Source organism: Cryptotermes secundus, unplaced genomic scaffold, assembly GCF_002891405.2.
Source record: "Cryptotermes secundus unplaced genomic scaffold, Csec_1.0 scaffold263, whole genome shotgun sequence".
Lineage (NCBI taxonomy): Eukaryota > Metazoa > Arthropoda > Insecta > Blattodea > Kalotermitidae > Cryptotermes > Cryptotermes secundus.
Window position 1 is genome coordinate 371651 of NW_019738352.1, and position 13297 is coordinate 384947.

General features: G+C 40.9%; 1 protein-coding gene across 1 annotated transcript in view; it reads right to left on the bottom strand.

The window, feature by feature from the left end:
• The window catches only part of LOC111870755 (lachesin), a gene marked incomplete in the record, with an annotated part of 273318 nt that overhangs the window by 197065 nt on the left and 62956 nt on the right, over positions 1–13297 (bottom strand). Inside the window, 1 exon segment of the mRNA XM_033753994.1 lies at positions 11990–12140. Within this exon segment, the coding sequence (XP_033609885.1) occupies positions 11990–12043 (54 nt within the window).

Below are 13297 nucleotides of genomic sequence, written 5' to 3' on the forward strand. Positions count from 1 at the left end.
ATTCTATGCAGAATTTCATGGTGCATGGGCTGGTGAGTTAATTGTCCATAACCTAAGCTAATCTAATCATATGCGACCTTGCGCAAATGAATATGACCACATCGTTAAAATTATCTGCGCAGAATTTAAGTACGCTGGCACTGGATACACCGATCCCTGTCGTCAGTCGCCTACTGCCATATACTGGTTACATTACTTGCCGTTTTAAATTCTTTCTTATCTTCGCGTTTTCCGAATAACATTTTTATGTTTTTCTCACGTCTCCCATAGAAGTCACATGTGCCGTCAATTTAATCCTTTCTGATGTTTTCCCCCAAATAATCTCTTGACGAATAGCGCGATGCATGTAACTCGTTTCGTAAGTTCTTGGATATTCTTGACCACCTGAGCGAATATCAGCTCGTCAAATTCACGGTTCCATGACGTTAGTTCATTATTCAAAAAGCTTGCTACTATTTGAAGCTAAACAGATAGGTTCACCCACCGCATTCACAGTGCAATCTAGTGTTAAAAAACTGCAATTTGTTCACAGAGCATATTTCTTGTTTCGTATGATATTCAGAACAAATGTGGCCATTTTCTTCGCAACTTGTGTATACGTAGTGTTTCTGTGAGGTTGGAACCGAATTTTGAAATATTATTTAGACGAACTTCAGGTTTGATAAAGTTAAATAAATGAAACTTTAACTAATAAGTCGTTAAATTTTCCAAATACTTAACTGAAACAAAGAAAATTATTACTAGATAATTATGGTAGATAATGATAAAGATGATGATGGATGAGGAATAAAATTAGAGATTAAAATAAGACTAAGAAACATCACAGATTTAAGAGAAAGCGGAAGGGAATTTGTGTTCTGGTATCGTGGATCTTAATGAAATTACTCTTTGAAATGAAATGGGAGGTATAACGACGTGGAAATTGCCCCTTATGGAACTTCTTGACTAGTACAAATCTCCGCGTAAAACCAAAATCTAGAAATAGAGAGAGAGAGAGAGAAACTTAAGACAAAGACATCAAATCACCGGTCTATTATAAAAGTTGACATATACGGGGGCGAATTTCAATCTGCATGCTCCCCATAATCGGCATGCTATTGAGCGGGGGAGGATCCTGGCACATCCTTGTGAATGCAGCAATCTGGCCAGGAGCCAGGCGCTGTCCCGCAACGCACCAAGCGCAGGTCTAGTCCTGTGATACGGCTCGTTCATAAGCAATTTAATTAGCTGTTTCGACTTCAGTCATTCATGGAATCGAATGAAATGGGAATACATTGAGACATCACTAATTCGGACTAATTGGAACGAACCGTTGTCCATATTAGTGAAAGTCCGAATTATAGAAGTGCCACTGAAAATGTTCTTTTTTTCACTGGCTCTACAGCCCCCTTGGACTCTGGCCTCTGATTTTCAATTTCATGATCATTTTACAGAAGGTAGGACTCCTTCGACGGGTGATCAGCCCGTGACAAGGCCTCTACCTAAACACAGGACAACACAAGCACAGAATAAACACATACACACACAAAACATCAATGTCTTGTGTGAAGTTTGAACCCAAGATCCCGGCTTCCGAGTGCGGGAAGACAGTTCATGCCTTAGACCGCTCTGCTACCGTGACTGACCACCGAAAATATATTCAGGGAAAATATAAAATGGATTTCACACGTGTATATGTTTCTAGAAAGTACAACTTTCTTTTTTTAAACTTAGATTATGTGTCATAAAATAAATGTATTTGCCTTAAAATGTAAAAAGTAAGTTTTGACATCAGTCTTTAAAACAATGTAGGTAGCCTATTTATTTACTGTTAGTGAGACCGTGTTTAAAAATGAAATTATTCTGATTTGTGTTCCTCTACTGCACTTTTCTCTTCCTACATCTTGCTGACCGTGGCAATGTGGTCATGAAGGTAGTAAAGCGCAAAATAAAACTTTTTCCCGACTTATCGCGAATTTTGAAATCTTCACGAATGCTGAGTAGGCAGGGATCGGACAGTGACCTGTAAGAAGGCAGCACCACAACCACCAGAACCACCACTACCATCACATTACTGCTTCTGCCTCCGTCACCACCGCCACTACTCCGGCCGTTTCATAGCTCACGCAGTTTTCGGCGGTTTCCCTCATTTCTGTGAGAGGCTGAGTCGACCCCAGGGCCATAGTGCGACTGGTAGGATTAGGTCAATTGAAAAATACAATGACTTCGTCTGGAATCCTTCCGACTTGTAGCACAGTGCTTCAACCAACTACGTTACCCCGTGACCTCTCGGTTGTAGTGTACTTACTTAGTTAATTAGTTTTCTTTTAATTCGCTTAGTGCGGGGTGGAGTACAACTGGGTCCACTCGGCACGACGGCCACTGATTGGCCTATTGTGGCTTGCCCCGGGTGATTATGATGATGGGGGATTTGGTGGAATGAAGATTGGCAGCTGATCACCCGCCCAAGGAGTCCTACCGTATGTCTAAGATCTAGTAAACCGAAGCGAAACGGAGAGTTTCATGGAGATAGGCCTAGGCCCACAATGAGGGCTGTAGCGCGAATGAAAAGAAAAAATTGGCAGGGGAAACCGAAGTACTCTGAGAAAACCCGCCCCAGCGCCACTTTACCAGACCCCTGGATCGAACCCGGGCCGCCACGGTGGGAAGCCAGCGACTAACCGCTCGAGCTATGGCTCGGCCAACTTACTTAGTTACTCATGGAGCTGAGCACTTCTTGATGAGCCGCCAATTCTGCAGCTATTCAAGAATTTCCCAGCATGTTTTGGAATCCGAAAGTTTTTACCGTGTACACAAGAGCCCTCCACTGGTCCCTATCCTGAGTCAGATCAATCCAATCCATCCCATCCCATTCTATCTCTCTAAAATCCATTTTAATATTGTTCACCCACCTACACCTTGGTCTTCCCAGTCGTCTCTTTCCTTGTGGCTTTCGCACCATTATCCTAGATACATTCCTCTTCTCCCCATCCGTTTCATGCCCTGCCGGCGTCATCCTCCTCGACTTGATCACTCTAATTATAATTGGAGAAGAGTACAAGTTATGAAGTTTTTTTGAATGTAATGTATAGAAAGTAATTATTTATGGTTTTCCAGTAATGTATGTTTCCATGAAAGTAAAATAAACTGTTCAATTTTAAGTTGTTATTATAGTGACTGTGAAGTTTGCTACCTTCTGGGATGTGACAGCGAATTTATCATTACAGTTATTTTGGGGAAACGTAATTCCTTCCTCTTCGGGTTATAAGAAAGGTAGAACTCTTCTGTCTTAAATGAGGGTATCAAACTTCGGCAACAATCTTCGTGACTCGACGCCACATGTTTGAAGACAGAAATATTAAAAACAGAAAGTGTTCCTTTCTATCATCTGGACACCAGCACGAAGCAAGTAGCAAGCTGATTCCTCTTTGCTAACTGCTTCATGCTGGTTTCTTTCTTGAATTTTTATTCGACCCTGAAAATGGAGACGACATATTCCTCCGAAACGTGGTTGATTTTCAAAGAATTACAAGATGTTGTATCTCCGAAGATAGAATTATAGAAAATGCGCCCTGTTCTCACCCTTTAACCTTGGAGAGAATGCAAAACTTTTCTACAAATTAATTATATAGGAGCAAAGTGAAGCTTTACGAAGCTGCCAATTTATCAGCCGTTATTTGTATAAAAGTTTTCACTTCGCGTCGGCTGAAATAATTCCGCGCCACACAGTCACAGATGATCTGCAGGGATCAATAGAGACAGATTCTCACTTCTGTAGTTACAACGCCCAGTTACATTTAAGACACGCTTCAGTTGTTCATATCTGTGCTAAAGTTGTGATATAGAAAGCAGAGCAACACGGAACTGCGGTCCCGGATAAAATGAAAGGATCTGGATCGATTGCCGGGGTCAGCTTTTCATTACGCACTGCGACTCGCCAATATATCTTTCTTCCAATATTTCGAAACACAGAAATACTTTCTGGGTCGTATATACGATGGTGAATACCGTGAAATGGCAAGAGACTCCCAAAGAGTGACTGTGTGGTGTTCTCTTATGCATGTGCGAGTCATTTGGCCTTTCTTTTACACGGAAAAGACAGTCAAATCAGTCATTTACCTAGACATGTTGCAGAATTTTGTATTCCCGCAAATTGAAGATCACCTGACATAACCCCACTGGACATTTTCCTCTAGGGATATGTCAGTGACATTGTTTATAAGACGCAGGTGAGAGACATCGATCAATTAAAAACCAGAGTAAGAGACGCAATAGCCACTGTGGATGTCAATATGCTTGCCCCAACCTAGCAAGAAATCGAATATCGTCTTGATATTTTACGTGCAACAGATGGAGCATATGTACAAATTTATTGACAATAGACACAAAACTGTTTGAGTTTCTCAATCCAATGTAACCAGTTTATTTCTATCTTCGTTATTTTCCGAATTACGAGGGTCGTACTGAAAGTCATGAGCAACAATCCTTTGTAAAGTAACATGCTTTATTATTGACAAACCAAATACACCATCTCAATCTACAGACATTTCTTTATTTTTCCACATATTCGCCACTTCTTTGTACACATTTCTCCCAGCGTTCTGGGAGATGGAAATTCCCCTTCTCTAAAATTCCGTTCCAGCCATCTGGAGACACTGACGCACTGCTTTCTGAATTGCCTCCCCTGTCTCAAAACGTTGTCCACGCAGCTGATCCTTCATAAATCCGAAAAGATGGTAGTCGGAGGGTGTCAGATCCGGGCTATAGGAGGGGTGTGGAAGAACTTCCCACACCATCTTTGCAATTAATTCCGATGTGAGGCGAGTGGCGTGGGGGCGAGCGTTGTCATGCAGGATGATGATGTTTCGTCCCGGACGTTTATCGCGCAATGCACGACGGAGCTTCTGCAGCGTCTGAACATAACGAGCAGCATTGATGGTTTGCCCAGGTTCCAGGAATTCCGCCAGAATAAACCCCTCTGCATCCCAGAAGACTGTGCCCATCAACTTCGCAGCTGATGGCACTGTCTTTGCCGTCTTTTTTGATGGAGAATGCAAATGGTGCCATTCCATACTCTGCCGTTTCGTTTCAGGCTCGAAATGGTGAAACCAGCTTTCGTCACTTGTCACAATACAGAGCAAAAAATCATCGCCTTCCTGTCGATATCTCTGCAGCAGTTCTGAGGTGATGGCTTTACGCTGACCTTTGTGGTCTTCTGTCAATAACCGCGGGACCCAACGAGCACAAACTTTCCTATAGGCCAAGCTTTCAATCATCTCCTGTACTACACTGTGCCCTATTCCAAGTTTTCGGGCTACTGTGTCCACAGTCATACGCCTGTCATCTTGAATGATCTCATCCACTCTTTCCTTGTTGCGTTCAACTGAGGCTGTTTGAGGACGACCGCTCCGAGACTCATCTTCGATGCTGGTGTTCCCATCTTTAAAATGTTTCACCCATTTTCGAACACTGCTCGCACCCATGCACACACTTCCGTAAGCACGCTGAAGTCTCTGGTGAATTTCTGCAGCAGGGATTTCCTCTTTCGCAAGCAATTCGATGACGGCACCCTGGCGAAACGACATATCGTTGTCGGCCATTTTGTTAGGAGTGATACTGCTCACGTGATGCAAGCTATTGACGTCACAAGACACTCAAGGTTAACACAACAGTTTGTTCCACCTACCACCATACTCTTTTTCGTCTGCTGTTCCCAGGTTGCGTGCAAAAAAAGTTGCTCATAACTTTCGGTATGACCTACGTATTAAAGATCAAAATGTGTCAGACCTTTGTAGACACTCTGTATATATGGAGGTACGCGGAAGCGTGCATACCAAAAGGTCGTAGGTTCGAGTCCAGATGAGGTGGATTTTTTCAATTTACGTAATCCTTTCAGTTGCACTATGGCCCTAGGGTCGACTCAGCCTCTAACAGAAATGAGCACCAGGAATATTCTTGGGGGTAAAGGACCGCCGGTGTATAAGACTGACAACTTTACCGTAATTTTTTAGCCGAGTATCTAGAAGACGTGGGAGCCTCAACCTCACACAACCCTATGGGCCTCAATGGCCTGTTACGGGGATAGCTTTACCTTATATACATTGTCGTGTGTTTGCTACGCAACGCGACAAGAAATTTTGTGGGTTCTCGGATTCGAATGAATATTTATTGGACAGTCACTTTTATGCTCACACTGACAGTTAGTCGCAACTTATAACATCTTCGGACGTTTCCTATTCACTGTTACGACACTCAAGCGCCGCCATTCTAGGTGAAATGTCTTCTGCTCCAGTTGGATGATAACTCTTCTGTTCTCTTGCCGAATACCAACTCTACTCTTCTTCTAGGGTCAAATACAAACTGAACTCATCTCTTGTCGCAGTTTTACTCTTATAACTTCCAGGTGACTCGGTAAGGAATGCCTTGTTGTAGGGTTAATTCCGCCCGCTGTTATACAACAAAAGTGGGAATACGTGGCTGCCTCAAACAATTCGTTTGTACCGGTAGAAACCCCACTGTTAGACTTTGATTTCCGTGGCAACGATTTCCTAAGTTTACCTGCCTAGGAATTGCTAGCTGTTGTGTAGCAATGGATGCGTTCCGATTCCTAGCCGCTGTAGCGGGAACGTAGCTTGTTGCCTGGGAAATAAACCCCGATCTTCTCATCCATTCTGGCTTTCTCGCGGCACACCACAACATATATATATGTATACATATATTTTTTTTTACTGCTAGTGGGGTGGGACTAAGTCCCTTGTACTGCGGCCACTTCTGGCCTAATGTACCAGCCCCAGATGATAGGTGAGGGTGATTGTGGAGCAATTGGTGGAATGAAGATTGGCAAGAGAAACCGAAGTACTCGGAGAAAACCTGCCCCAGCGCCTCCTTTGTCCCCACAAATCCCATTTGACCAGACCCGGGATCAAATCCTGGCCGCCGCGGTGGGAAGCCAGCGACTAACCGCTTGAGCTATGGCGCGGCCCACCGACAATCTTAAGTGAGGTTCTTCTTTGTGTTTTTCAGACCTCCAGAAAAGTAGTAGGCCTACAGTAGACCATCACAACGTCCTTCGACACTCTTTCCATTTCATCAGTTATGAACCGTGATACAACTGGACGCTATATAATGTGAGATATTGATAGCATTTTTAAGTCATGATAAATAATATACATTTATTGGTTGTGTACAAATTCATTAAATTAAATATATGAATTAGGCACAGTACTACAATCTGCAACAGAGTTCATATTAGATGAATATGAATTCTTCGAACTGTTACTAGTTGGGTGAAACAATGAAGAAATACATTCGAGACATATTATTTTCCCGGTAACTCGGTATCCCGCCGCAGAAAGCGCTCTATACTTCGCAGTCTAAATTCCTGAATCTTATTGCATCTCATATCTCTTGCCCTAATACACATCTTTGCATGAGCAAAATAAAGTATTGTTTAGATCTTGGAAGCATTAATGTCACCTAAAGAATAACGTATTAAAAATTAAGATCTAACCAAGAAAAGACACTGCATCACCATTACAAAACTGCTCTGTTAATGGTGTATTGGAAAATTATCAAAACACCTCTGACACAATCACAGTTAATACAAGAAGTTTATAATATTAAAAATAAGAAAAAATACTTATTTAGAAACAAATCTAGACGAATTTTAATCAGTAGAGGTAGCAACATGATATACGTAATTAAAATATTAACGTGTAATTGACTATAGGATTTGTAATTCCATTCAGGGCCTAGAATATGAGATCAGAAAGTCAAAATCCGGTGCCCCAAAATGTAATTTGTAATGAAATTAATAAAATATTCGAATTATTCATAAAATTTTCCACGAAATCTATCTCACAGCACGTCTCGTTAAATATGAGAACTGATAGTTTTAAAATGAATTCAATAGAAATAACAGAGATCCTTTTCTCCGTTTTCCGTCCTGGCTTTGTCACTTCATGTATCTGATCTCTCGAATTTTCACCGCTACCTGCTCTCCATATCCCCTTTGCTACACCTCGATACTTCATAATGATCTTAATTGTCTTTTGGGATATGTTGCTCTTTAGTCTGGTACAACACTATTAATTTTGTACGATAAGCAGTTGCCTGTATCATCATGTTTCACAGATTTTTCCCAAACATTTGTAACCTTCTGCTGGGCTACAGAGCCTCATGACCCAGAAGAGGATAATTTTCGTGGTCAGGGTCATCATGAGTACCTCAGTCGTAGTTTAACATATGCCTGTACTTATACTGAGGTCTTCCACTTCTCATTAGCCCAATTCCAGATCAGCGCCAATAAACCTTTTCGGTGAAACAGACAGATTCTAAATTTTCATGTTTTCATATTATTTTTTGGAGGACGTTCTTAATGTCCTCCAACTTGATCGTTTGGCAGAGACATAGTAATTCAGAGCACATTACACAGTATCGGAATTACTCAGTATATTAACAGAATGCAGTCGGTTTGTACTATGAAGGTCTAAGCATTTCATAAATACATGTACTTCAAACTACAGCACAGCAGGTCTTTGTTGTGTCTACACAGTTCCATGCGCAACACAGTTGCGTCGAATGAAAATGTATTATCCAACGAAGAGATATCAAGTACGCGTGGTGCGGTCCCAACTCCAGCGCCCTCCTATAACAGCAAATTGAACGACACGAAGGGTGACGGGTTTCTAGCAGAAGCGGTTGCATAAGCATTGACTGTGTAATAGAAAGATTTGATCTGTATTTATGAATTTTGTTACAAGAAACATCTTTCTAAATATATGATGCTTTCCTGCAATGCAAATAGAGGCTGTAGTGGAATATGACATTGATAAAACTTGGTTATGGACTCAGTACTTCATTAATTATTCCTCGAATATTGCTTATAACCTTGAATAAGTTCACTTGTTATTTTCATGAACATTACAAACAAATCAGAAACAACAATATTTAAAATTTATGCCTACAAATCTGTCTTTCCTCCGCCGAGGCTGCCGTTTTACTCTACCACCTAAATAAAATGCAGCACTTACAGATCTTTATTTCCTCATTTGCTGCTGTATTCAGCCCGGCTCTGGAACTGTCCAGCTTAAAATACAGCTTATCTCAATGGGTAAAGGGCTCGGGGCGCAAGAATAAACACCCCTCTCCATCCAGTGTCGAGGTTATGATTTATCTAGGTTAGTTGTCTCTTCCGGGAGTTCACGACACAATTGTTTATCGTAATTATAAACACTACTCGTGCAGTCAGATTTCGACATTTGTTGAAATTAGTCAATACAAAATAAAGTCAAATTTACTGCTTTTATATTTAAAAAACTGAAATTGTAATTCATATTTTTCTTACTTTAAGGGTGTAAGGTTATAGTGCCACAATTTTTATGCCTTTTTTTGGATATTAAAATTCTTTATACAATATATCATTAACCACTACTCATTAATATGACATCAATGAAAAGAAAAGTAAAGCTATCCCTGTAACAGACCGTGAAGGCCCATAGGGTTGTGAGACGTTGAGGGTCCCACATTATCTAGACAAGCGGCTCAGAGATGGCGGTAAGGTTGTCAGCCTTACGCGCCTGCCGCGCTTTACCCCCCAGGAAAATTATTTTATTCCTGGTACTCATTTCTCCTAGAGGCTGAGTCGACCCCAGGGCCATAGTGCGGCTGGAAGGATTAGGTCAATTGAAAAGAATCCAATGACTTCATATCAATAATCATCATCATTATTTCAGGTTATATATCAGAACTTACGGTGCTTCCATATAGTGTAACAACAATTTTAGCAGAAATTCACAGAGTTGAATTTATTTGAATCCAATATGATGATGAGTGTTTGATGAAAACCAGAAGGGGAAGTAACGTAAAAAAATTGGAAATAACTTTTCTAAACACTCGTTCGTTATGTTTTCGCTTGAGATTACAAAATATAAAATTATAACAACTTTTAAGAACAAACCACAAAAGCAAAGCAGCTCTAAATTTGTTATTCTCAGATATGAAATCTACAGAGGAAACCCCCTCTTCAATTGGAGTAAATGGGGTGGCTATAAATACAACATGATATGTAACATTTCACCAAAAAAGTATTTTTAGGAAAATATTTCTCTTCTTTAGACTACTAAGTAAAACTAAAACTGTACAAAAATACGAAAAACATTGACCTTACATTTTCCTGCATTAGTTTACGAACCCGGAGTCAGGAGTCGCAAGTTTGAAAACTAATATTGTTTCGTGCCCCAGATGGTAATTGTGCCAATGCACGGCTATCTCCGCCTTGTGGCCCCGGCATGGAAATTACAGTGTTTAGCTGCCGGTCGAGTCTTTAGCTGGAAGTAACGAGGCTAATAAGTTGGAACCGGAGGCCAAACTCTCTTGCATGTGCTCCGTTTATGCTTCGCACTGAGTCCCTCTCCATTTCTCATTCTTCTTTATGACTGAGTTTCTCCCATTCTCGGAGAATTTCGTGAAGAAAACACGAAACAATAACTTGGGTTCATATATTGTCACATGACTCTGGGCCAGAAGTTCTGAAACACTTTACGCTTAGCAACTTCTGAAGCAGTTAAAGGAATGGATTAAAGGAAAACATGGGAAATACACAACTCAAATATATCAGTTTATTTTAAATCTCTAAAGGTGTTACCGTGATATGTTTGTCACTTTCTACATTACGCCATTCTTCTTCGAGAAAATGATTATGTGAAATCAGAAGGGCAATTATTAACTTCTAAAATTGACGATTAAGTACGCATGTTACGCTTGGCAATCAACTTTCGTACCCCAAGCGTATTTTTTATAAATCGCAGCTGCATAGGCGGTGTTAGAACAAATGGACCCCAAATAGAGGATTCTTTGCACTTTCGTTCTTTCCAATGTTTATTACATTTCAGAATTCAATTACCAACATCATCCAATGTGTCTAGAGCTACGTGTATTTAGTGCCTTCAGGTTTCAAGCGTAATATATTTCACTGTATGATGTACAAAATCTAATTTTCTTTTGGAATCTACACAACATAAAATCCCAGAAACTATCACTAGTATATAGCTATGATCACATTAGAAAGATGAATATTTCCGTACACCAATTACCTGAAACTAAATTAAACACAAAGAAGGGATATACGGATGAAATTAAAGACATAATTTTCAATATTCGAGAAGCTAGTTATAATTTGATCATTATAAAATAAATTAAGTATCTTCAATATAATCAATCAATGCAAATTATGAAGACGATGTTTAAGTATGCGAATACAGGTGTTCAAAGTGGCCTGTCCTTTGCTTCTGACAGCCCTAATTTCTCCATCTTTTGGGTAGTCTTTCTAATATTATTAGAGTGATAAAGGAAAAGTAAATTGTGTGATAAGGGAAATCTTCCTGAACTGGAAAATTATTGACGTTCCTGCAGAATCATTATAGATCCTATGCATATTTCATTACATAAGAATTCTGCGATACTACAGTTTACAATTCATTGACGTAGTGTATAATAATTTGCAATTAAAATTCTAACTGTTGTAAAGCGTATTATCTCTAAGAATGTTGCACTGTTGCACAGACTTACCGGCGACGAAGGCTGCCAGCAGGGCGCAGATGATAAGGAGCCTGCCTCCCCCTCCTCTACTTTCCGAGCCCATCACAGGGGCACTAGGATCCCAGTGTCTGTAGCAGGATTACACCGAAGTGGGTCCGGGGCCCTGGCACCAAGCGGCCCCTCCTTCACGCACCCGCATCCTGTCACAAAAAATCAGCATCACTCTGTCTTCTNGAAAAGTAAATTGTATGATAAGGGAAATCTTCCTGAACTGGAAAATTATTGACGTTCCTGCAGAATCATTATAGGTCCTATGCATATTTCATTACATAAGAATTCTGCGATACTACAGTTTACAATTCATTGACGTAGTGTATAATAATTTGCAATTAAAATTCTAACTGTTGTAAAGCGTATTATCTCTAAGAATGTTGCACTGTTGCACAGACTTACCGGCGACGAAGGCTGCCAGCAGGGCGCAGATGATAAGGAGCCTGCCTCCCCCTCCTCTACTTTCCGAGCCCATCACAGGGGCACTAGGATCCCAGTGTCTGTAGCAGGATTACACCGAAGTGGGTCCGGGGCCCTGGCACCAAGCGGCCCCTCCTTCACGCACCCGCATCCTGTCACAAAAAATCAGCATCACTCTGTCTTCTAAACCGTTCGGTATCAAACCACGGCTCGGAAAGCAATTCGCAGCAAATTTTCTTCTCATACTTTTATATAATTTATGTCATCATTATTCGGAGATAATTTTACACAAATAAAGAGTTTTAATTTACTAGCATTAATAAAACAAATATAATTATGTTAAACAAGACCAAGTATATAAACCCAATTGAGACCTGTGAGGCATGAAATTCATACGGAGTTGTTCGTTTGTGGAAGGTGAGAAATTAAAGTTCTCTCTGTGCTTAAATACGCATCGTCAGATGAAGACACAAAAGGGAGTGGAGGTGCAGTTCCATGTATTCTTAACTACTGCACTGAGTGAAAGTAAGTTGACAACTTCAGGTTTCGGTCGCTTTAACCGCCAAAGAAATCGTCTCCGGTAGGTAGCCACTGAATAGAAGTTATGGACGTCACGGGGAAGAGGAAATCCCTTGTCCCTGCCGAAAACCGAACTCAGACTTCTCGGTCGTGCAGCTTGTACCCTAACCCGTTTACTGGCCGAAACTCTTGAACTGCAGTCACTGGAAGGGAACGGAGGTGGCTGGAAGAAATATCACGTGTTAGTGTCTAGACACGGGATGTAGACTGACGGTTCCATCTGCTGAACGCACGTGATGAGTTACACAAATTTAACGGTGTCACAAACCAGAGTAAAACAATGTTAACAGTCACCGCTGTGAGCACCACATAACTGATACACTCTCCTGTTTTCGGTCCAAGAAATTCTTACAATTCAACATTAAAGTGAAATCGGCTTATGCATACGGTAACACCAAGAAATCAACTTTAAAATTAACATAAATAACAGCTTTTTACAACAATCTGGTGAGAAGGCACTGACTGTGTGTTATCAGCTGATGATTGCGATGCGGTAAAGTCACTATGAATTACGAGCCAGAATGAGGCATTTTTGTTGTCCTTTTCCTTTTTCTCAAATACCCAGTGCAAAAACAAACAAAAAACTCCGTGGTTTTAATCTGCAAGCGAACTATACCGACCGAGTTACCGCCGCTTGTCGGCGAAGTTAGTGCTAACTTTAGCGGATAGAGGGTGTTGCCTGGTCAGCGCAACAAATCCTCACGGCCTTTGATTTCGGTTTTCTAAACAG